This window comes from Helianthus annuus, chromosome 9 (genome assembly GCF_002127325.2).
Source record: "Helianthus annuus cultivar XRQ/B chromosome 9, HanXRQr2.0-SUNRISE, whole genome shotgun sequence".
Lineage (NCBI taxonomy): Eukaryota > Viridiplantae > Streptophyta > Magnoliopsida > Asterales > Asteraceae > Helianthus > Helianthus annuus.
In genome coordinates this window covers 117,854,980-117,877,070 of record NC_035441.2, presented here as the reverse complement: position 1 = coordinate 117,877,070, position 22,091 = coordinate 117,854,980, and the positions used below count along the sequence as shown (strand labels likewise).

The 22,091-nt window shown below is 38.4% G+C and overlaps 3 protein-coding genes across 5 annotated transcripts; 1 reads left to right on the top strand and 2 right to left on the bottom strand.

Moving 5' to 3' along the window:
- Nucleotides 1-1,101: 1,101 nt before the first annotated feature.
- Nucleotides 1,102-3,107, top strand: LOC110878322 (tRNA (adenine(58)-N(1))-methyltransferase catalytic subunit TRMT61A). Of its 2 annotated transcripts, XM_035977523.1 has the most exons (4): nt 1,102-1,159; nt 1,400-2,158; nt 2,647-2,901; nt 2,949-3,095. In XM_035977523.1, exons 2-3 carry the CDS (start codon nt 1,465-1,467, stop codon nt 2,889-2,891), a joined length of 939 nt encoding a protein of 312 aa, XP_035833416.1. In that variant the 5' UTR covers nt 1,102-1,159; nt 1,400-1,464; the 3' UTR covers nt 2,892-2,901; nt 2,949-3,095. The 2 variants fall into 2 exon arrangements, with proteins under 2 accessions (XP_035833416.1, XP_021982296.1); XM_022126604.2 differs by having other exon boundaries at nt 2,647-3,107.
- An 832-nt stretch (nt 3,108-3,939) lies between these two features.
- On the bottom strand, nt 3,940-6,140 carry LOC110878323 (transcription factor MYB98). Its single transcript, XM_022126605.2, has 3 exons — nt 5,399-6,140; nt 5,080-5,206; nt 3,940-4,486 (listed from the first exon to the last, which is right to left on the bottom strand). Exons 1-3 carry the CDS (start codon nt 5,590-5,592, stop codon nt 3,959-3,961), a joined length of 849 nt encoding a protein of 282 aa, XP_021982297.1. The 5' UTR covers nt 5,593-6,140; the 3' UTR covers nt 3,940-3,958.
- Nucleotides 6,141-6,358: 218 nt separating this feature from the next.
- Nucleotides 6,359-14,181, bottom strand: LOC110878325 (ATP-dependent RNA helicase-like protein DB10). 2 transcript variants are annotated; one of them, XM_022126607.2, is made up of 9 exons: nt 13,993-14,181; nt 13,028-13,393; nt 12,676-12,828; nt 12,020-12,088; nt 11,242-11,511; nt 10,793-11,143; nt 9,685-9,962; nt 8,558-8,950; nt 6,359-6,837 (listed from the first exon to the last, which is right to left on the bottom strand). In XM_022126607.2, the coding sequence occupies exons 2-9, from the start codon at nt 13,361-13,363 to the stop codon at nt 6,621-6,623; spliced, it is 2,067 nt and encodes a 688-aa protein (XP_021982299.1). In that variant the 5' UTR covers nt 13,364-13,393; nt 13,993-14,181; the 3' UTR covers nt 6,359-6,620. The 2 variants fall into 2 exon arrangements, with proteins under 2 accessions (XP_021982299.1, XP_021982300.1); XM_022126608.2 differs by having other exon boundaries at nt 13,989-14,178.
- Between the last annotated feature and the right edge of the window lie 7,910 nt (nt 14,182-22,091).

Below are 22,091 nucleotides of genomic sequence, written 5' to 3'. Positions count from 1 at the left end.
TGTCTTAAAATTTAAGATAAATTACAAGTCTACCCTAAATATATAATTTAAATTTGTGTTTAGTTATAAAAATATAAACAGAATGTAGCTCTTTTGGAGAGCGCAATTTTATTTGACCTGTCTTAAACACTGGTTTGACACGACATGTTGTCTGACCTCACCTGAATGATAATATTATTAAATACGAAACCACTTAATTAAGTAGAAAAAATGAATAAAAGAACTTTATAATACAAATATTAAATTAAAATAATTGATAAATATTAAACATTAAATATTACGATTTAAATAAAAATAAATAAAAATTATATTAATTTCTTAATATTTAAATTTACATATAATGTTTGTATTTTTCATAACTAAATATTGTTTAAATTAACTGTTGTCTTATTTAAATCCTTAAATAAATACTAAATATTTACATGGTAACAACAACAACAATAACAACATCAAAATAAAATCAGTATTTAAGGTTGGGCCGGTTAAATTGTGCTCTTCAAAAAAGCTACATTTATATTTTTAAAACTAATTTTATTTAAATTAAGTATTATCTTATTTAAATACTTAAGTATATAATTAGTAAACATTTAATGATAATAATAATAATCAAAATAACTAACAAATAATTTTTCTAGACTTGCAAATTATATACCTAAATAAGTTTATAATCTAAATAAGTTTATAACTAACAAATTCAAAAAATTAATGCAAGTCTAGAAAAATTATATACCTAAATAAATTTATAATTAACAAATTCAAAAAACTTGATTTTGGACTGATCTAGCAACTTGAATTAAATCTCAGGGACGAATTTAGCAGTTTTACCCATTCATTAACTGAGGTTCTAACGGTGTTAATTTATTGGACTGAAATAGCAACAAAAACTAGGCTCAGGGACTGTTTTAGCAACAAAACTTGATTTTGGACTGATCTAGAGAGTCAAACCTCAGGGTCGAATTTAGCAGTTTACTCTTTTCTAAACAACATTCTACATTTTCAAATAACGTTTGTTTTACTTTATCGTTTGCTCCGTCTCGCCGCAACGCGCGACTGGAAAAAAAAAAAAAAAAAAAAAAAACTAGTTGTAATTACTCACATTCACATAAACCCTAACCCCTGATTTTGGAGAACACACACTCATACACGCTGCCGGAATCAGGTACATACTCTGTAATCATCAGCAATTGCACACACATTAATCCTATAACTTGTAATCAGATCACGAATCTCCTTCCCCCTTCATAAAAGTCTGAAACATATGTATATTTTCGTCAATTCAGTTAAATTGTTTTCTTTTCAGCATTGTTCTACTATGTTTTCAATATAGGAATAGTTGACTCTACATCATCACTCATCAAAACCTATATTAATTCATGAAATTTTGAATTTACACTTGCAGAGCTTGTTACATATATATTTACCAAAATATCCAGTTAGTAGCCAGCCTGTACCAAGATCCAAAGGATGTTGCTTACTGATTCAACAAAGAAATTATCGTTTAACCGAAAAATCAGCGATGGCGATTTGGTTATAGTATACGAGAAACACGACACCATGAAGGCTGTAAAAGTAAGCGAGAAGTCTGTTCTCGAGAACCGATTCGGTGTGTTTAAACACTCGGATTGGATTGGGAAACCGTTCGGCTGCAAAGTGTCTAGTCACAAGGGCGGTTTTGTTTACTTGCTGGCTCCGACACCGGAGTTATGGACGTTAGTTTTAAGCCACAGAACTCAAATCCTTTACATTGCGGATATAAGTTTTGTGGTCATGTATTTAGAATTGATTCCCGGTTGTGTGGTGCTGGAATCCGGGACTGGAAGTGGATCATTGACGACTTCGTTGGCAAGGGCGATTGCTCCTATGGGTCATGTGTATACGTTTGATTTTCATGAGCAGAGGGCTGAGGCTGCTAGAGCGGATTTTGAGAAGACGGGTTTGAGTAGTTTGGTGACGGTGGGAGTTAGAGATATTCAGGGTGAGGGGTTTCCGAAAGATTTGGTTGGTGTTGCAGATGCGGTGTTTTTGGATCTGCCGCAGCCTTGGCTTGCTATACCGTCTGCTGGAGAAATGTTGAAACCAGATGGTGTTTTGTGCTCGTTCTCGCCTTGCATTGAACAAGTACAACGTTCGTCTGAAACTCTGACATCGAAGTTTACTGGTATACAAACATAACTCTCCGTTCTTTATTAAATTTTCAAGCTTTTTAAGGTCCAGTGTATAGAGAACTTAATATTTTAAGACCTTGATATTTCTTTTATTATATGTGACAATTTCAACCCATTTGCTTATTAATGGGTTGATCCGGGTTATGTTTAATCTCTAATGGGTCGAATGGGACAAAGGTAAAAAGAACTTGATCAAATGAAGTGTATTTTTAATGCATAATACTTTATAATTTTTTTTAAGAAAGTTAAGTTTTGTACTTATTTATAACACGCAGATTATTCTAAAAGAAGATTTTGGAGAAAAAAAAATTGTGTGGGGTCAACCCAGTCAACCCGATCTGTTTTGACCCGTACAGAAACATTATCTGTTTTGCCAGCTCTAGTATAAAAAGAATGCTATAATTGAAAAAAAAATGTCTGTATGAATCTGTATAAAACTAAAGTGATGTGAAATGTAATTTAAATGCTGGATATTATGCAGATATAAGAACATTCGAGGTGCTTCTGCGCACATATGAAGTTCGAGAAGTGAAAATGGATCAATGTCAAAGTGAAGAAGGTACTCCTGGGTCCCACCGCCCAAGCAAGAGGAAGCACCGTGCAAGTGAAGCAAGTCATTGGCAACAAGATAGTTCCGGTTCACCTGTTGTGATGGCTAGACCGTCTAGCGAGGCAAGAGGTCACACCGGATATTTAACATTTGCTAGACTCAGATGTGTTGAATGATCTAGACTTGCTAATTGTGGAGAGCAGTTGGTTGTTTTTGGCACAATGTATGTCTTGAATGAGGCTTGATAACTAGCACTTTGTTTTGCATTTTTGTTGACCAAACGTGTTACAACTGACAATAGAGACCGTTGACGTGGTTTTTTTTTATAAGAACATCCGTGTACTTTACTCATCGAGATATTTCAGCTCATACTGACTAAAGCTTTTGTATAATTGAGGTTGTTTTCTTATTAAGATTTTTAAGCTATTAGACCACTCAACTCAAGCGCAAATATCTTCCCGGAACCTAGCTCAACATTGAATCATGAAGGCATGTCAAGCTATTGAATTGCCCTCAAGCATAGGCTAGGGTGCTCACTAGTCACGTCTAGCTCAAGCCATGTCAGCTCTGTGGCTCTTCTCTTTTGCAGCGGCATTCACATGGCTAGTTGGATTTTCGACGTGAATATTCCGTCGGATGTGTCTTTTCTGTGAGGAGCACAACGAATCGGTGGAACACTTTTTTTATGGCATGCATGTTGTCAAATAGAATCTGGAGGGGTTGGTGCAACATTCCTCCGTTATACGTCTTCGCCTTCGCCTTCAAAGACCTTATTCATGGCCTTTTAATAATCACTTGTTGGTGCATATGGAAAGGGATAAATGAGGCAGTTTTTTCACAATATTAAGCATGGTCCGCAAGATATCTTAGGGGAAGTCAAGTCTAGAGGGTCTGTTTGGCAAAAAAATAGGTCTTTTAAATCAATACGTTGGGTCGGAGGTTTGTTGTATTGTTGGCTTTTTGCCCGTTTGGGTCAGAGGCGTGTTAGTGAAGTTTATTTTTCAAAAAAAAGTTGGATTTTCGACGCAGCCAAAAGATCACATGTTTGTCTATCAAAACAATTCCATAGAATATACCAATATCACGACATAATACACGCAGAGGTAACAAAACGCATTTTAAGCGCAATACTTTATCCTGCCATAAAGGCATGAAGAATATAACAGAAATCTATTATATAGCGCGGTCCAGAAGTAAAAACATAAACTAAACCAGGCTCATACAGAAAACAGTTAAAAGACTTTTATTGATAAAGCATCTCCAGAAAATCCATCTCTTTCTGGAAATCAAACTCCAACTGACTAGTCAAATGAGATGGCACAGGGTCAAACTCAAAACAGCTCTCGTTGACCGCTGGCGCGCCTGGTATGTAACCAAACATCGCACCTAAACCATAGTCCTCTATAGAAGATGAAAACGTCGCAGTCACACCAGACGAGAAGCTTGTTTGCAGAGACGTGATTGGTGCGATTGGTGCAATAACAACCTGTGAATTATTATCAGCGTTACGTTTGATATTGATCTGATCTTCAGATGAAGAAGAAGAAGATGATGAAGGGACACTCCTGATGTACTCTTGCAAGAGGGACTGGCACTTTGTTTTGCCACGCCTCCGGGATGACAGCTGGCGCCTTTTGGTAGCATTCCAGTGGTTTTTTATGGTGTTTTCGCTCCTACCTGGTAACCTCCTTGCTATTTCTGACCATTTGTTTCCAACTTCTTTGTGAATCGCAATCAGTAACTTGTCTTCTTCCTCGGACCATGCATCTTTCTGTCGATTTTTTTTAACAATCAATGATACCATAAGAACTAGAGATGGTAAAATGGGCGGGTTGGGTAACGAGTCAAAATGTGGTGGGTCGGGCCATAGCTCTTTTATAATGGATCAGGTTTGGTTGGCCTCACAATGCTTTCTTGTTGTACCTTTTCATTGTTTTTGTATATCATTAATGTAATAAATATGTTTTAAAACTATATGCTTAAGATATTTAACTTTTTTTTTTTTTTTGACACTTTCAATCTGACCTGCCAACATTTTCCTTTACCTTTCTTAAGTAATGTATTATATATGATTAACAACTATAATATTAAGGTATTAAACTACTTTTTTCGAATATTTAGATTTAAGAAGTTGTAAGCATGTAAATACACTTCGGGTCACTTTCAACCCTTTAACCCGTTATGTCCTATTTCCGGTTTTAGCTAAGTTTATATAAACTTTACTAGTTTGACCAATCACGTAAACAGGTCAAAATTGTCACCTCTAATAAGAACTCATACGGGTCATATAAAATCTTAATCTTTTTGAATAATGGAACCAGAGGCTTCTGGGCTGGATGGACTAATTCAGAAATTAAAGGATACCGTAATATCTGGCCTCAGATGGTTTTGCCATCTATCTCGGCACTGCTTGGCGATCCTTCCGGGAAGCTTTTCCGCAACCCTGGACCATTTGCTGTCCCCATACTGCTTCACCAACTGCACCAACAACCTTCAAATAAACACATCCTATTAAAATATATACCGAAAAAGCCTCGATGAAAATTAGAAAAAAAAAATCAATATTTAGAAAAAAAATAATTAAGTGTGTTTTTTTAGGTTGATCATGAGAACCAGTTAGGGAAAACTCACAGGGCCCACGAATACCCTGCTAACCAGTGGGACTAGTGGATGCAAGTGTTACCTGTCTTCTTGGGAATTCCATTGTCCTTTAACGATTAGACTTTTCCGACAACTTTTGCTACCCTTCCTTCTGCCCTTAGTCTTCCTACCATTTCCTTTCATTTGAAGCCCGTTATCAGCCGAGGTCAAGCAAGAAACTTGTTGAGATGAATGTCCGAACGTCGATCCAAACATTTGAAAGTTGAATGCATCCATTGGTTCCTAATGATCTCGATAAGGAGATGAAGCATATATAGAGATAAGGAGATGAAGCATTTATTGAATAAGCTTGATATGGATTAAATTGATGAGAAAGGATTTTGGTTGAGAATTTGGTAATTCAGATATGTTGTTTCCCTACAAGTAATTCATAGATGGTAAAGTGGATTGTGTTATGAAAGCAGAGTGTATTAAAAGCTTATTCTTCTCATTTATTTCACAAAATTTACCAAATTTTGCTACACAGATGTGTTGAAGTTACCATGAACAATTCTTTGCATAAGTTGATTATTCGTATTTCTTGAGTTCGACCCTTGTGTGTGAAGAGAGCACGCCTCTTCTTTCCCCAATCACGACGTGAGACTAAACCATGATTACCAAAAATCAAAAATTAACTTGGTTTGAGTGTTAGACGGAAATCACAGGCTGCAAGAAGGCGTGATTGCAGTGTATAAACTTTAAGGTCACATGAAACACAAAAATCTATCTTAATGATCTGTTGACATGCAGCGGCGTGCGTGGTGACGGTGGCAACCAGTGGTGTGGTGACAGCGGCAGTAGTGATAGACATCGGCCGGACCAATTCTAAGTTGGCTAGTATAGAAATCTTGGTCATCTTTTCTATTTAATGAATAGAGAGTGCTTTAAAATCAGATGTTTTGAGTTTGTTCTCTCAGGTGCAAGTGTTTGTCATACAAACATGATCATTTACCACAAGGTTTCCAAGAACATAAAAGTAAAAGTGATATAATCTGCACCAGGATTTAAAACGCCATCTTTAATAGCGAAAATGGACAAAAATAAGACCATTACTAGAATGTGTTCCTCAGTTTTACATTTATAAGTTTGTTTTAACAAACAATTTTTAAAAAATAGTACAAAACAACAAACAAATTTAGAATACACTAAACAACACAAACCATCTACACTTCGTCTGAAATCAGATGCCTAAAATAGGGTCTCCTACTTCCAAAACCATGTTCGTTGACCCAAAAAAATAATAAATGGCAAGCCATCATCAGAGCTTAATCCCGGATCAGGCCTTCCTCATCTTCATCAGAAGGACGAAAACGAGGGCCGTTTGATCTAGGTGGCTTATCAAACCTCTCAGGGCTGCGGCTACGACTGCCCCTACCCCATCCTGAACCGTATTTGCCAGGTGGACTTCTGCTCCTGCCTCGCTTCTCTCCAGCACCCGCAATGCTTTCATGGAAGCTCCTATGATTGTAACCACCCCTATTGCTGCAATAAATAAAACGAGTTAACTGCCATTTTCGTCCCTGTGCTTTGGTCACTTTGGCCATTTCAGTCCATTTTTCAAAAATGCGCCATTTTCGTCCCCCACGTTCTGGAAAGGTGCCATTTCAGTCCAAAAATCATAACCCAGTTAAGTCAGTTAGTAAATAAGGACTGATTGTGTAAATTTGTAAAATAAAGGACCATTTAAGTAAATATTAAACACCACCACCACTAGCCCTGCCACCACCACCACTCCGCTGCCACCACCGCCACCACCGCCACCACAGCCCTGCCACCACCACCACAGCCCTGCCACCACCACCACCACCGCCACCACAGCCCTGCCACCACCACCACTCCACTGCCACCACCACTACCGCCACCGCCACCACAGCCCTGCCACCACCACCACAGCCCTGCCACCACAGCCCTGCCACCACCACCACAGCCCCGCCACCACCGCCACCACAGCCCTGCCACCACCACCACTCCGCTGCCACCACCACTCTCACAGATCGTAAACAACTCCCCACGCTTTGTAATTGTTCAATAAGCATGCCCAACACCACGTGAAATCGGAGTTTTTATAAAAAATTCAAAGTGGAGTTAATCCACAGAAGTTTGTCGATTAAGTGTCAAATTGTTGTGTTATTTAGAGTCCTTGAACCCATACGAAACTCTCACACCCTTCAAAATCCTTTACCCCTTCGAAAATACCCTCTGTTCATCGTCTGCAAGTCTCGCTTGAATACCCGTCGCCGGAGACTGTCGCCACGCCGTTGCACGCGATACCGGATCAGTTTTAATCACCCAATCGGTATGTTTATACTTGTACAATGTTTCTGCAAGTTTAATTTGAATATTATCCGGTATTGATCGAGAATTAGGCCGTTTGACTTCTGTTGACCGTTTTGGGGAAGACGATGAACAGTAGCATGGTCACCACCACCGCCGCCGGAACCACCACCATCAACGTCATCATCGGGGAAGGCAGCCCCACCGTCGCCGGTTCTCTCTCCCGCCTCGTTATCTCTCTCTCTCTCTCCGACTTTCTCCCTCTCTCGTCTGATATGATGATGAACCGGCTGTGGTGGCGGTGGTGGCAGGGCTGTGGTGGTGGTGGCAGGGCTGTGGTGGCGGTGGTAGTGGTGGTGGCAGCGGAGTGGTGGTGGTGGCAGGGCGGTGGTGGCGGTGGTGGTGGCAGCGGAGTGGTGGTGGTGTTTAATATTTACTTAAATGGTCCTTTATGTTACAAATTTACACAATCAGTCCTTATTTACTAACTGACTTAACTGGGTTATGATTTTTGGATTGAAATGGCACCTTTCCAGAACGTGGGGGACGAAAATGGCGCATTTTTGAAAAATGGACTGAAATGGCCAAAGTGACCAAACCACAGGGACGAAAATGGCAGTTAACTCTAAATAAAACCGATAGTAAAAAATGTATCCAAATTTGCATTTCAGGAAAGGAATCATAACAAAATAAAGAGCAAAATGCCATTTTCGTCCCTGAGGTTTGACTAGTTTTGCAACTTTCGTCTACAGGTTTGTTTTTCCGCATTTAGATCCAAATAGTTTGAAATTTTGCCATTTTCATCCCGACTTGTTAACTCCATCCATTATTCTTCGTTAAGTCAGGGGTATTACCGTCTTTTTACTTTTTTTATTAAGCTAGGGACGAAAATGGCATTTTACCCCAAAATAAATTTTGTTTTTGGTACCTGTCATGGGCTCCACCCCTCCCGGAGTTCCAACTACTCCTTCCACCAAAGCTTGAATCAGAGCGTCCTCCACGACCTCCGCCGCTACTCCTTCCACCAAAGCTTGAATCGGACCGTCCTCCACGACCTCCATCACGACTTCCGTAACTCGGACCAGAGCCCCAACGTCTAGACCGGCCGCCCATCCCACCGCTACGTGCCGCCATGTCTCGAAGTTCCTTCGGAACACGTTGATTTGCACCTTCCAATACTTTGACTAGATCAGAAGCATGTTTTGCGTCCTGTTCTGTGAAAAACGTATAAGCCTCTCCGGTCGCACCTGCCCTCCCGGTCCTTCCGATTCGGTGCACGTAGTCCTCCACTCCCGTAGGAAAGTCGTAATTGACCACCACCCTGTAAACAATTTATGTAAAAACAAAATTTAGCAATTACACAAATCTTAAATTGAAAGGTCAGTGCCAGCCACCTTTTTGATTTGACAAAAATCACCCCTCAACTCTTCTAAATTGATAAAATTCACCATTTCACCCCTCAAATTTCTAACTTGACAAAAAACAACTTTCTAAGACAAAGTCAAAATGACCCTCCTACTTTCTAACTTAGCAAAAAAGCCCCATACTTTCTAACTTCTCTTTAACCATCAAACCTTTGACATGTAACCCATTCTACCCCCAAACTTAGCTATAATGTCAAAGGTTAACTTTGTAAATGTCATTTTGACCCCCCTCAAGTTTCAAAAGTTTCAAGCTTACCCTAAAACTATTTCTTACGTTTTTATTTTGTAGATGTGTCGGTATAAATTCGAATCCGTCTACGCTTTAACGTAATTCTTGTTTGAAAATGAGTCGGGTCAATTATAAAATGTTTTTTGTGTACGTTTTGAATTGGATTACGTTTTGACTTGAATTTTTTTTGGAAAAAATCGTGTCAAATGTAACACACTTTGATTCGACGGTATAAATTTGAGTTATCATACGTTTTGACGTAAATTTAGTTCGAAAACGAGTATAATCGATTGTAGTCTATACGTTGTCATTTCGCATACGGCGCAGTGGGTAAAAAAACTAGTTGTATATTAATTAAAAAGATTTACATTGAATAAGTACACAAAATAACCAATTTTGTACCTGATGTCCTTGATATCTAATCCACGAGCAGCAACATCAGTTGCTACAAGCACAGGAGAGCGGCCACTGCGAAACTGATTCAACACGTAATCTCTTTCACCCTGAGATTTGTCTCCATGGATAGCAGCGGCAGCAAATTGACGGGTCAAGCTGCGAGCCAGCTGATCACACATCTTTTTGGTTGAGCAGAAGATGATGACCTTCGATCTCGGTTCTTGAGATCTTAAGATTAGTTCCAACCGTCTGTTTTTCTCCATTGGAGCCAAAACCTCAATATGCTGCAACCATAAATAACTCTCAATTACAAGATCTAACTGGTTTTTTTACCAACCGCGCGTTGCGGCAGCGCCATATGTGGCGTGATAAATTATAAGTTACAATCAACCCGACTCGTTTCCGAACTAAATTTACGTAAAAGCGTCGAGTAATCCAAATTCATATCACTGAATAAAAATTTATTATATTTGACCCGACTCGTTTCCCAACTAAATTTACATAAAGACGTAGAGTAATCCCAATTCATATCGTTGAATAAAAATTTATTATATTTGACCCTACTTGTTTCCAAACAAAATTTACGTCGAAACGTAGACCAACTCAACGTACATAAAAAATAAACACGTGCGTTGGCGTCATACGCGTCATGATAAAGTATAGACTACAATTGACCCAACTAGTTTCCCAAACTAAATTTACGCCGAAAGGTATAGTAACTCAAATTTATACCGTCGAATGAAAACGTATTATATTTCACCTGATTTGTTTCCAAACAAAATTTATGTCAAAACGTAGTTCAACTCAAAACGTACATAAAAATAAAACATTATATAATTGACCTGACTCGTCCCAAACAAAAATTACATTAAAGCGTAGATGAACTCGAATTTATACCAATATGTACGAATAAATAAAAACGTAAGAAATTAGTTTTAGGGTAAACTCGAAACTTTAGAATCTTGAAAGGGTCAAAGTGACATTTACAAAGTTAGGGGGTTAGTTTTGGAAATATCACAAAGCTTAAGGGTGCAAAGTAAGCCACCGACCTTTCTTTTTGAGGTATTATAAATAATATTTTTCAATAGGTAATAAATAAAAATAAAATAAGTACCTGAGTGATAGCCTTGTTGGCAACAAGCTCGTCGACATTGCCAATGTTGACCTGAATTGGATTAACCAACAAATCTGCAGCTATTTTGCGGACCTCCTTTGGCCAAGTGGCGGTGTACATAAGTGTCTGACGGCGAGCTGGCACCTCCTTAACAATTTTCCTGATCTGAGGTTCAAATCCCATGTCCAACATCCGATCAGCTTCATCCAACACCAAAAACGTAACTTGACTTAAGCTTAGTCTTCTCATCTCCAAAATATCGTTCAAACGACCAGGTGTTGCAACCACAATATCCGTCCCGCGATCTAATTCTCTTAGCTGGGGGCCCTTCGGTGCTCCTCCATACAAACACTACAGATCATTTTTTAAAGGAGTCAGAAATCAGAATACGTTCTTACAATCATATAAAGAATTTAAGAAAAAAAACAGAAAGGGGTCAAGGACCATACAGTGCACAGTATCTTTGATGATCTTCCAAACTTGACGGCTTCAGCTTGTATCTGGGTAGCTAATTCTCTGGTGGGTGATAAAACCAAAACAGTGGGACCCATTTGACGATTCTTGTGAACTCTTTTAAGGTGAATAAATGCAGGAATCAAGTAACCCAAGGTTTTTCCTGACCCCGTTTTTGCAATGGCTACAATGTCACGACTTTGAAGGGCAACAGGCCATGACTGTGCTTGTATTGGAGTCGGGGCTGTAAACCCAGCCTCAAGTACCTAAAAAAGCAAATCTGTAAGCTGCGATACGCATCGGATTGGATCCATGTTCTTTATGGGCTTGATCATCATGTGAGATTGATGCAAAGAAGTATCGCATCATCCCCACGAATCCAATCGGAGGGAGGCCTCTTCTTCAGACGGACCAAGCGGCAGGCAAACTGAATCATCATCACTGGAAGTCAGCCACCACACGACCATGGATGATTCGGAAAGCCCTTCGGGAAAATTGGTCCACCATTTAAGAGTAAACACTCCAGATATAATATGCAACCCCATTGTAAGAAGGTGGGGTGGCACAGCGTACGACATTTAGCTCCTCCCTGGAGCAAATATCGCACCTGGGACAAAAAGTAAAGATGGAAAAGCAAACATGAGTCTGAAAGTTGATGAAACTTCCGTAATGACAGATCAGCATGCATAAAACAGTTACAGTACCTAGTTTATATAAGTTACACAATAGCATGTTAATCAATGGGAGTGGAAATAAATGCAACAGAAAACATACCTCTCTAAGTAACTCAGATGGAAACCCGGTATCTTCAAATGATGTAAAAGGTGGAGGCACATTGTCTCCCTAAATAGTTAAAAACCAAGTGTCAGAACTAACATCTAAAACCATAAATAAATTAAGTTCTTTACTTCTACAAAAATTCAAAAATAAAAAACAAAATCTTGAGATGTTCATGTTGCTTATAAGAAGAAAGCGATGCATGCTATGAAGAACAGTTAGCGGGATAATGCATGATAAAAGTTTGATTTTCTTCTTTTCTTCATTTTTTTTGAACCAAATTAAATTCTGTTAGTTTTGAATGAACTAATGAAGATGGTTTTAATCGACCCAAATAACAGCTTTGATGTATGACTATATTACGAAGATCATGAAAAAAAACAAAGACAGTAGATGAACAAAAATGCCCATAAAAACACATTTGCCATTATGGTCATATGCATTAGTGTATAGCACATTTATAATGGAATAATGGATATTCGTCAAAGTTAACATTAACATTAGCAGAAAGAAGTAGTATCAACTGAACATCTTAGACCAAAAATGTTTATGCCATACTCTACACAAAGCAGCAAGCAATTATGCATGATCTAGTTCTATGAGCCGAAAACTTTTTCTATCAGAACATATGACATGGTCCTTTTGATGCTTACAGTTACAGTTATCTCATGCTGCTGGCGATAAGCATCTGGGGATAAACCACTTCCAACTGAAGGCCCATAAGGTCGTCCTGAAGTTCCTCCGGGTCCCGCAGCTACTGTCCCGCTTGAATGGCTGTGTGAATTATGGGACCCGCTTCTTGTACTCTAATCAAAACAAAGCCCTGACCAGTTAATATAGCATAACATATAATCTAAAGCAATAAACATAAGCAAAAGAGGACAAGTATACGTGAAGTCTGAAACTTAAGAAAAATCTAAACACTTTCCACAATACAAACATAGAACAAGCTAACTTCATGCACAAAAAATAGCATAATATCAAAATGCAGGTTTAAACACATACATCGTAGCCTCTTGTTCCAGATGAATGCTTTGATCCACCATTGCTGCTTCTACCGTATCTATAATCATCGACAGAGCCATTCTCTTGATGTGAAGACTTTTGCACCTGAACTGCAGAACTTATGGCCACTGAAGACGATTTGTGTGGTTGAGAAGAGCCCTTAGACCCTGAGGGCCGCTCATATTGAGTAACATTGGTCTCTGGGTTCCAATAGTAGAGATATCCAGTTGTACCGTCAACTAACCCTTTCCAAGGTTTAGGAAGGGTGGGGTCCTCTGGAGCGTAACGTGGAGCAGCAGTAGGTGTCGCTGCTGTCTCGGTCGCAGTAGCAGCCATATGAAAAATCGTTATCAATTCTCAAAAAGCCTACACCAAACAAATTTAAATAGTCAAATTGGTATACATAGTTTAAACACAATAAACAAAAGGCACATCATCAACGCGATAGATACAATTCCAAGTAATAAATGAATAAACAGTAACCTACGTACCATGCTCACACTAAACGACAAGCGAAAACGTCCCCTCAGATTCCGTAAACTAGGTTAACATTCGGAATAAGCATAAAGACTAGCAGAGGTTTAACTAATACTGGTATTGATAGGTTTCCAATATCATTAGAAAAGCTAAGGAACATAAACATGATAAAATGTGAGTCAAAAGATATGACTAATCAACAGAGGTTTCCAGCTAATGATTGCTGGCGCTAACAAGTAATAATGTTACCCTAACAAGTAATAAGTGAAGAGGTATGGTCGAATAACAAACTCGACAATCACAGATTCACACGGCATATCTAACAATATCTTATAATTGTTCAAAGTCAAACATGTCAAGGAATAAAACCCTAATTGCGAAAAGTAATATATGGAAAATGGAAACCGTGTGGAGTTTAGGGTTTATTGGAATATGTAGATCAGATCTGCAGGCAAATAGGAAATGGAAAGAGAAAAGGAAGTACCTACCTGCTGCAGGCGAATCGAAGGTGTAGGCAGATCAGGGGAAGGCAGCCCCTTTGGGGGTGAAAGTATTGTTCCTGGTGGAGAGGAAAACACGCTTCTGATTCGGAGGGAAGAGAAGAGAAGGGAAGAATCTGGTAAGGAGACGCAACGTATTTATAGCGATAGGGTAAGATCCACCCACTCGGTTTCAGACACCCTCACTTTTTCTACTTCAATTTACGTTTTCTTCTTAGCTTAGAGGGTATGGTCATGGTTCTCCCTTAAAGATGATCCGCCAGCTAGATGCTACATCACAGTCTTTAAGAGGATGGTCCATCCCATAAAAATAATGGAAATAGGAGGATGATCCTACCCCGCTATTTTATTTATTTATTTATTTTTTTAACCGTCAATAGGCATGGGACAACTCACCAATTTTTGTCTTCATCTGCATCGTTGCCAACGTCCAAACCTCGACGCTGAAGACGGGGACCGGGGGGGGGGGGGGGGGGGGGGGGATGGTGTGCTGCCGGCGCCGTTCCCACCAGCCTTAGGGTGGAGGGTATGGTTCAATCACTTTAGGGTGTTTGAGTTATTCTCTAGCCAATAATATTATACCATGTCAAGTCCCAATTCCACTCCTCATTTTGCACTCAATCACTAGGTATGGTTCAAACACCTTAAGAGTGGTAAAGAATTAAAAAAAATGTGATTGGTTGAAAGGGGTTGGGACCCACCATTAAACTCAATCAATCATACTCAAACGTTCGGTGAGTATACACCGAAACCCCTCACTCAATCATACTCAATCAACTACTAGGGATGGTTCACCGATCGGTGAAACCAATCACCGAACCCACTCAATGGAGTAAAAAAGGCGAAAGGTTCACAATGGTGTAAAACTAAAATGAGATATAGCGGGCTAGGATTCGAGTTACAGGAACAAGGGCCAAACCAACCACCCAAGAATGGAATCGTCGAGCGAAAACACTTGACAACCTCCTGGAAGCAACTTTTCTTGCCACCAGACCTTTCTCCATCAATTAGGAATCTGATGTCGTCACTAAAAACATTCATTAAATTGTAGCCATTTTTTGAGTGTTTATTTTTTGGCGTCTAATCCGCATATATATCACCATTACTCTTGATTCTCTTGATTGTATATCTCTTAAATGTCAACATATACACATGTGATTTAGTTTCGAAGATTTTTCAATGCCGAGAACCTCGATTGGAGAGTAAAAAAGGCGTAAGATTCACAATGGTGTAAAACTAAATTGGGACATACCCGGCTAGGATTCGAGTTACAGGAACAAGGGCCAAACCAACCACCCAAGAATGGAATCGTCGAGCGAAAACACTTGACAACCTCCTGGAAGCCGCTTTTCTTGCCACCAGACCTTTCTCCATCAATTAGGAATCTGATGCTGTCACTAAACACATTCTTTAAATTGTAGCCATTTTTTGAGTGTTTATTTTTTGGTGTCTAATCCGCATATGTATCACCATTGCTCTTGATTTTCTTGACTGTATATCTCTTAAATGTCAACATATACACATGTGATTTAGTTAACGAAGATTTTTCAATGCCGAGAACCTCGATCAGAGAGTAAAAAAGGCATAAGTTTCACAATGGTGTAAAACTAAAATGGGATATACCGGGCTAGGATTCGATTTACAGGAACAAGGGCCAAACCAACCACCAAGAATGGAATCGTCGAGCGAAAACACTTGATAACCTCCTGGAAGCAGCTTTTCTTGCCACCAGACCTTTCTCCATCAATTAGGAATCCGATGCCGTCACTAAACACATTCCTTAAAATGTAGCCATTTTTTGAGTGTTTATTTTTTGGTGTCTAATCCGCATATATATCTCCATTGTTCTTGATTTTCTTGACTGTATATCTCTTAAATGTCAACATATACACGTGTGTTAGTGCATACGTCTGTCGACTTCGTCTTGTATCGAGTCTTGCATTGTTCATGGCACGAAGATCGAGAAATCATGCAGAAAGCTAATTCCGCTTGAAGAGTTCAAGTTAATTCCGCACGGAATTAACATATAATTCCGCTTGAAATGTAATATCGCTTGTATGTGTAATTTCGTGTGAGTAGTAATTTCGTGTGAAGCATGTTTCGTACGAAATTAGTCATGTCTATATATAGGGTTGATTTCGTGACATTTGGTACGAAATTAGCTTGGTGTTTTCCAACGGCGAAGCTCTGTCGAAGTGTCGTCTTGTTGTAAAAGTGTTTCAAATCAATAGAAAAGACTGCTTTAGTGTAGATCTTGCTGAATTCAACTCATTATGTCTGTTTCCGCCTTTCATTTTGAGTAGAACGAACGACTCGTTTTGGGTCAGACAACGATCCTACAACTGGTATCAGAGCTCAAGAGGAGGAGTTCAACCGATTTCAGCTCATTTTCATCTCATTCTCTTACTGAGTTACTTCTACACTTTCTTTTCTAAACTGAATAAGTTTTAATGGTCATAATGATCTAAATTTCTCATATAACATGCGAAACAGTGTTTTAACAAAGCCTTGAGATAATTGGACCATAATTCAATCAAAATCTGACAAAACTTGTAATTTCGCTTGAAATTCTGTTCGAAAATGATGACGTCAGCTTAATTCCGTTTGGAATTGTACTTTAATTCCGCACGGAACTTCAATTTGGAGCTAATCTCGTTTGAAACAACAACTAATTCCGCACGGGATTAGTTTCCCGCTTGAAAATTTTCAAACGAAATTTTAATTTCGTTTGAGAATTGTAATTTCGTTTGAATTAGTGCCTAATTTCGCACGAAATTAGGTATTTTCGTTTGAAGTAATTAATTTCGCGTGAACTTTTAATTCCGTTTGAAAGTTGTGTGTGCAGGTAATTTCGTTTGAAAGCAGTAATTTCGTTTGAAAGTGTTTGTTTTGAAAAACGTGTTACCGAATTATGGAAGAAGAGTTCTACAACGCGTTTGCTTCATCCCCAACTACTCCGACTGCCATTGCTCAAAGCATGAGCATGGAAAACGAAACCGGAACTTTGCAAAAGCCCCCGAAGCTTATGGGAATCGAGGAATATTATGGATGGAAAGATCGATTTGAAAACTGGGTGCAAGCCAATCATTTGAGATCTTGGGAATGCATTGAGAAGAAATATGTTAGACCTCGTACTGATTTGGGTGTCACAAAAGCAATTTCTGAATTGAATGACAAAGAGAGAGACATGTATAAAGCAGAGAAGATGATGATCAGTCTTTTACAACAAGCTGTGAAGGAATACATTTTTATCTTACTTCAACATGATAACACTGCACGTTCAATCTGGGATGCATTGAAGGTTAAATTCGAGGGTAGTGAGAAAATGATTAAGAGCAAGAAAGCACTACTAAAGAAAGAATTCGATTTGTTTTCAAGCTTGGCGGGAGAAACATCGAAGAAGCTTATTGAAAGATATTGCCACTTAGTTCGATCTATGTCTTTGTTGGGAATAGAAAAAAGTCAAGATGAGTGGGTCGACAAGTTAGCGGATGCATTGCCTCAGAAAGAGTGGGGTACATTTTTGATGATCTTGAAGAACACCGGGGAATATGATAATTTGACTATTTCACAGTTCATTGAAAAGATTGAAAGTCAAGATCTTGAACAAAAAAAGATTGCGAGGATGAATAATCCAAGTGGTCAACAAGATGTTAAAATGTATTACAAAGGTGGTATTCAAGATGTTGAAATGAGTCCTAAAATCCAAACTGCTTTTAGTGCTGGAAATTCATCTGATTCAGCCAATCAAAGTCCAAATAGCAGTAGTGGAATTTCTTCATATCCAAGTGTGAATCCGAAGAGTTCAACTACAAGCTTTCAATATCAAAGCTCAAAAACTGGAAATGGTTGTGTGATACAGTGCAACATTGCATTAAATCTTCCAAATAGTCAAAGTTTTTCCGAAGAAGTTGCTAAAGATCACATGGAGTTACTTGCTACCGTGCTACAATCTTATGAGGGATTGGTTGCTGGAAGGATCGGAAATCCTATGCTGACGAAAGAGGATTACGATCAGATCGATGCTAAAGAGATGGAGCTCATGGACATCAAATGGTGCTTAGCTAGTGTTCTAAGAAGAGCTGAAAAATTCAAAATGATTACAGGGAGAAATGACTTTCTGGATGCACATGTTTCTAATTTGGGTTTTGATAAATCTAAAGTGACTTGTTTTTGATGCAGGGAGAAAGGTCATTTCAAAAGAGAATGCAAAAATCAAGAGGCTAATGGAGCAAAGAATCCTTTTGGAAAAGATAATTACTATCGAAAAGCCATATATCAACAGGTTGCTCATCAACCGCATCAACAAAAGGATTCACAAACTGCACATGGGAAAATGATCGAAGATGCAAATAAGAAAGCTTATTGCATCATTGATCAAGATGATGAGAAAATGGCTCCAGGATTTAGCTGGGATAAGTTTGTGAATGAGAATGGGGAGTTTAAAGCTTTCATTGCTAAAATTGTAAAAGAACCAGATTTGTTTATAGAATGGATGAATATGATTGGTGTTAATGCGAAGAATCAAGATGAAGAGTCTGTTTCATCAGATGGAAGTTCAGAAAGAACAACAATTCTTGATCAAACACCATCTGATTCTGATTCTTCAGATGATAGCTCAGAAAAGACAATTGAGTTTGATCAATCACCAACTGATGATAGTGGTGATGATGAGGAAGAAAAACACATTAATGTTGCAAAAACTCAACTATCTCCTGAAAGTTTACAATTTTATTTTGCAGATCGCTTGGAGAAAATGAAGGAGGGACGAGCAGCAAAAGAACAAAAGAAAATGAAGTTTGAAAGTGTTGATAAAAAAGAAGAGGCTGTTCAAAATGAAGAGCTTAAAATTGTTGTTGAGGAGATTGTTGAAACAGAAAAGGTGATTGAAGCTGAAAAAGTTGTTGAAGTCGAAAAGATAGTTGAAGTTGAAAAAATCATTGAGGTAGAAAAAATTGTGGAAGTCATCAAGCCTTGCTTAAAGTGTTTGGAATCTTGTAAGCAGTGTACAGAAAAAGATGAGAAATTGAGTGAACAAGACAAGATGAAAGAACAATTATTGTTCAATCTCAACTATGTGAAAGAATCGTATGACGTATTAAACAGGACAGTGACTGGTCTTCAAAAGACAAATTCTGAAAGAGAAGATGCATTGACAATGATGAATGCTGTGATGATGTCGAAGCAAAAAGCTATCAATTATTATATTGAGGAGTGTGCTAAGCTAAAGCAAGAGTTGGAGACTGAGAAGATTGAGAATGAAAGAATTAGAAGACTGTTGCAAAGTTATTCTAGTTCTGATTATTTGATTGATCGAATTTATCCAACTGTTGCAGGTATGGAAGCATTTCAGGATGACAAACCAAAGAAGAAGGATACTGGTAAGAAACAGAGTATTAGCTATAACAAGTGTCCGCCTCCAATATGGGAAGGTTATTCTCCTAGAAAACCAAATGAGGAGCAAGTCCAAAAGGCAGTCAATATTAAACTGAAGTCTGATATAACCGATGATTTACCAGAAAACATTGACGTCACTTTTACATCTTCTGACACTGATAATGAGTCCGAGTTAATAAAAAAAATGGTCGATCAGGTGTTGGATAAAGATGAGGAGTCTGAGTCTGGAAGTTCGAGTTCGTCAGTCAACAATTCAAAGATGTCGGTTAAACGGGTATATAGTAAAGAATTTTTGTTATCAAAATCGAATTTGGATGACGAAGCATTCGAAGTTGCATATACTTTGAGTGATTCTGACAAGTTATATTCTGATAAAGAGTTTTCAATAAGAAGTGTTAAAACTGATTTGATAAAAAAGGTTTTCAAACTAACATAAATTAATATTTCTGAAATAAAAGATTTAAATCTTTCTGCAAAACCTAAAAAATACACTTCAAGGGTTCAACAACATTTAAACAAGAAAAAAGGTTACAATTCTGGTTATGGTTTTCAAAAGAAACCAAACCATGATGGTAATTTCAAAAAGAAAGGTCTTGATTTTATTCCACCCAAAAATTATAAAAATGAGAAAATTTCTAAAACAAATACAAAATTTGTTTCAGGAACAAGCTGTGAAGAGGAATCAAAAAGCTCATTCTGGAAACAATCAAACAGTGAATTCATTATCCAGAAACAAGAGTGAATGGGGACTGGAGTTTTTCATAGAAAGGAGACAAGAACCTGTTACAAATGTATAGTTTGGACTCAGCACCCGTTCACACGGGGGTTGTTAAGGACAATTACTTGCATGGATTACGGTGGTAATCATGTATTGCGAACCGTCTCGGACGGTCAACCCGCAGTCATTGGTATCGATAGGTCCATGTCGATAATTAACATGCTTCGTTTTCCTCTGTGTACGTGCTGGTTATGCGTAAACTATTCGAACTCTATATGCTATTATCAAACTTGTATGCTCACCTTTACATTTTATGTATTGACTTTACTTTAACGTATGTGACAGGTAACTAGGATGCTTATTTGCTAGGAAAACGAGGCTAGAATAAGTTTCTAGAAGCCCCCAACAAATAGTTGTCTGCCGAGAACAAGCGTCTGGGGCATAGTTGTCTGTAGATCTTGTCCTCTGGCGTTACAACCAGAAAGTCAACAGAATAGGGGTCTAGAAGCAGATAAACAATTGCTGTAATAATATTTGAATCTGAGTTGTCGGAACGGAATTTCTTGTTTGGATGATTATCTGTAATGACATGTTTGTTTATTCGGGATACGGTATGGGACGTATCTTTAACTGAATTATATAAATAGTTGTTATGGAAACTTCTGAACAATCTGTTTCGCTCAGTGCCATGCCCCGATGATTCCGCCATCGGTTGGGGTGTGACACAAACCAACCACCCAAGAATGGAATCGTCGAGCGAAAACACTTGACAACCTCCTAGAAGCAGCTTTTCTTGCCACCAGACATTTCTCCATCAATTAGGAATCTGATGCCGTCACTAAACACATTCCTTAAATTGTAGCCATTTTTTGAGTGTTTATTTTTTGGTGACTAATCCGCATATATATCACCATTGCTCTTAATTTTCTTGACTGTATATCTCTTAAATGTCAACATATACACGTGTGATTTAGTTTACGAAGATTTTTCAATGCCGAGAACCTCGATCAGAGAGTAAAAAAGGCGTAAGGTTCACAATGGTATAAAACTAAAATGGGATATACCGGGCTAGGATTCGAGTTACAGGAACAAGGGCCAAACCAACCACCCAAGAATGGAATCGTCGAGTGAAAACACTTGTCAACCTCCTGGAAGCAGCTTTTCTTGCGACCAGACCTTTCTCTATCAATTAGGAATCTGATGCCGTCACTAAACACATTCCTTAAATTGTAGCCATTTTTTGAGTGTTTATTTTTTGGTGACTAATCCGCATATATATCACCATTGCTCTTAATTTTCTTGACTGTATATCTCTTAAATGTCAACATATACACGTGTGATTTAGTTTACGAAGATTTTTCAATGCCGAGAACCTCGATCAGAGAGTAAAAAAGGCGTAAGGTTCACAATGGTATAAAACTAAAATAGGATATACCGGGCTAGGATTCGAGTTACAGGAACAAGGGCCAAACCAACCACCCAAGAAAGGAATCGTCGAGTGAAAACACTTGTCAACCTCCTGGAAGCAGCTTTTCTTGCGACCAGACCTTTCTCTATCAATTAGTAATCTGGTGCTGTCACTAAACACGTTCCTTAAATTGTAGCCATTTTTGAGTGTTTATTTTTTGGTGTCTAATCCTTAAAGTTTTTGATATAAGTATGACTCGGGTAGCTAACCCTCATCATATTACTAAACTGTGTATTGAACGCTGACATTTTCGTTTGTGCCCTGAATAATGTCTATCAACATTAAAGCAAGAGTGAAGGTTAGAAGTTCACGCCCAGCCTCCAGCACGGTGTGAGGTTTGTCAAAACCAATAGCGCTATCAACTAATACCCCGCGTATACCCACTCGGCAATTTAATCTGTAAAATACATGGACTTTCATGATAGAGTTTTTCATTTAGTCTATGTGTACTATCCACCTCCAGTGGATAACATGTTTCAATAGTCCACATAAAGGACTCGCGCG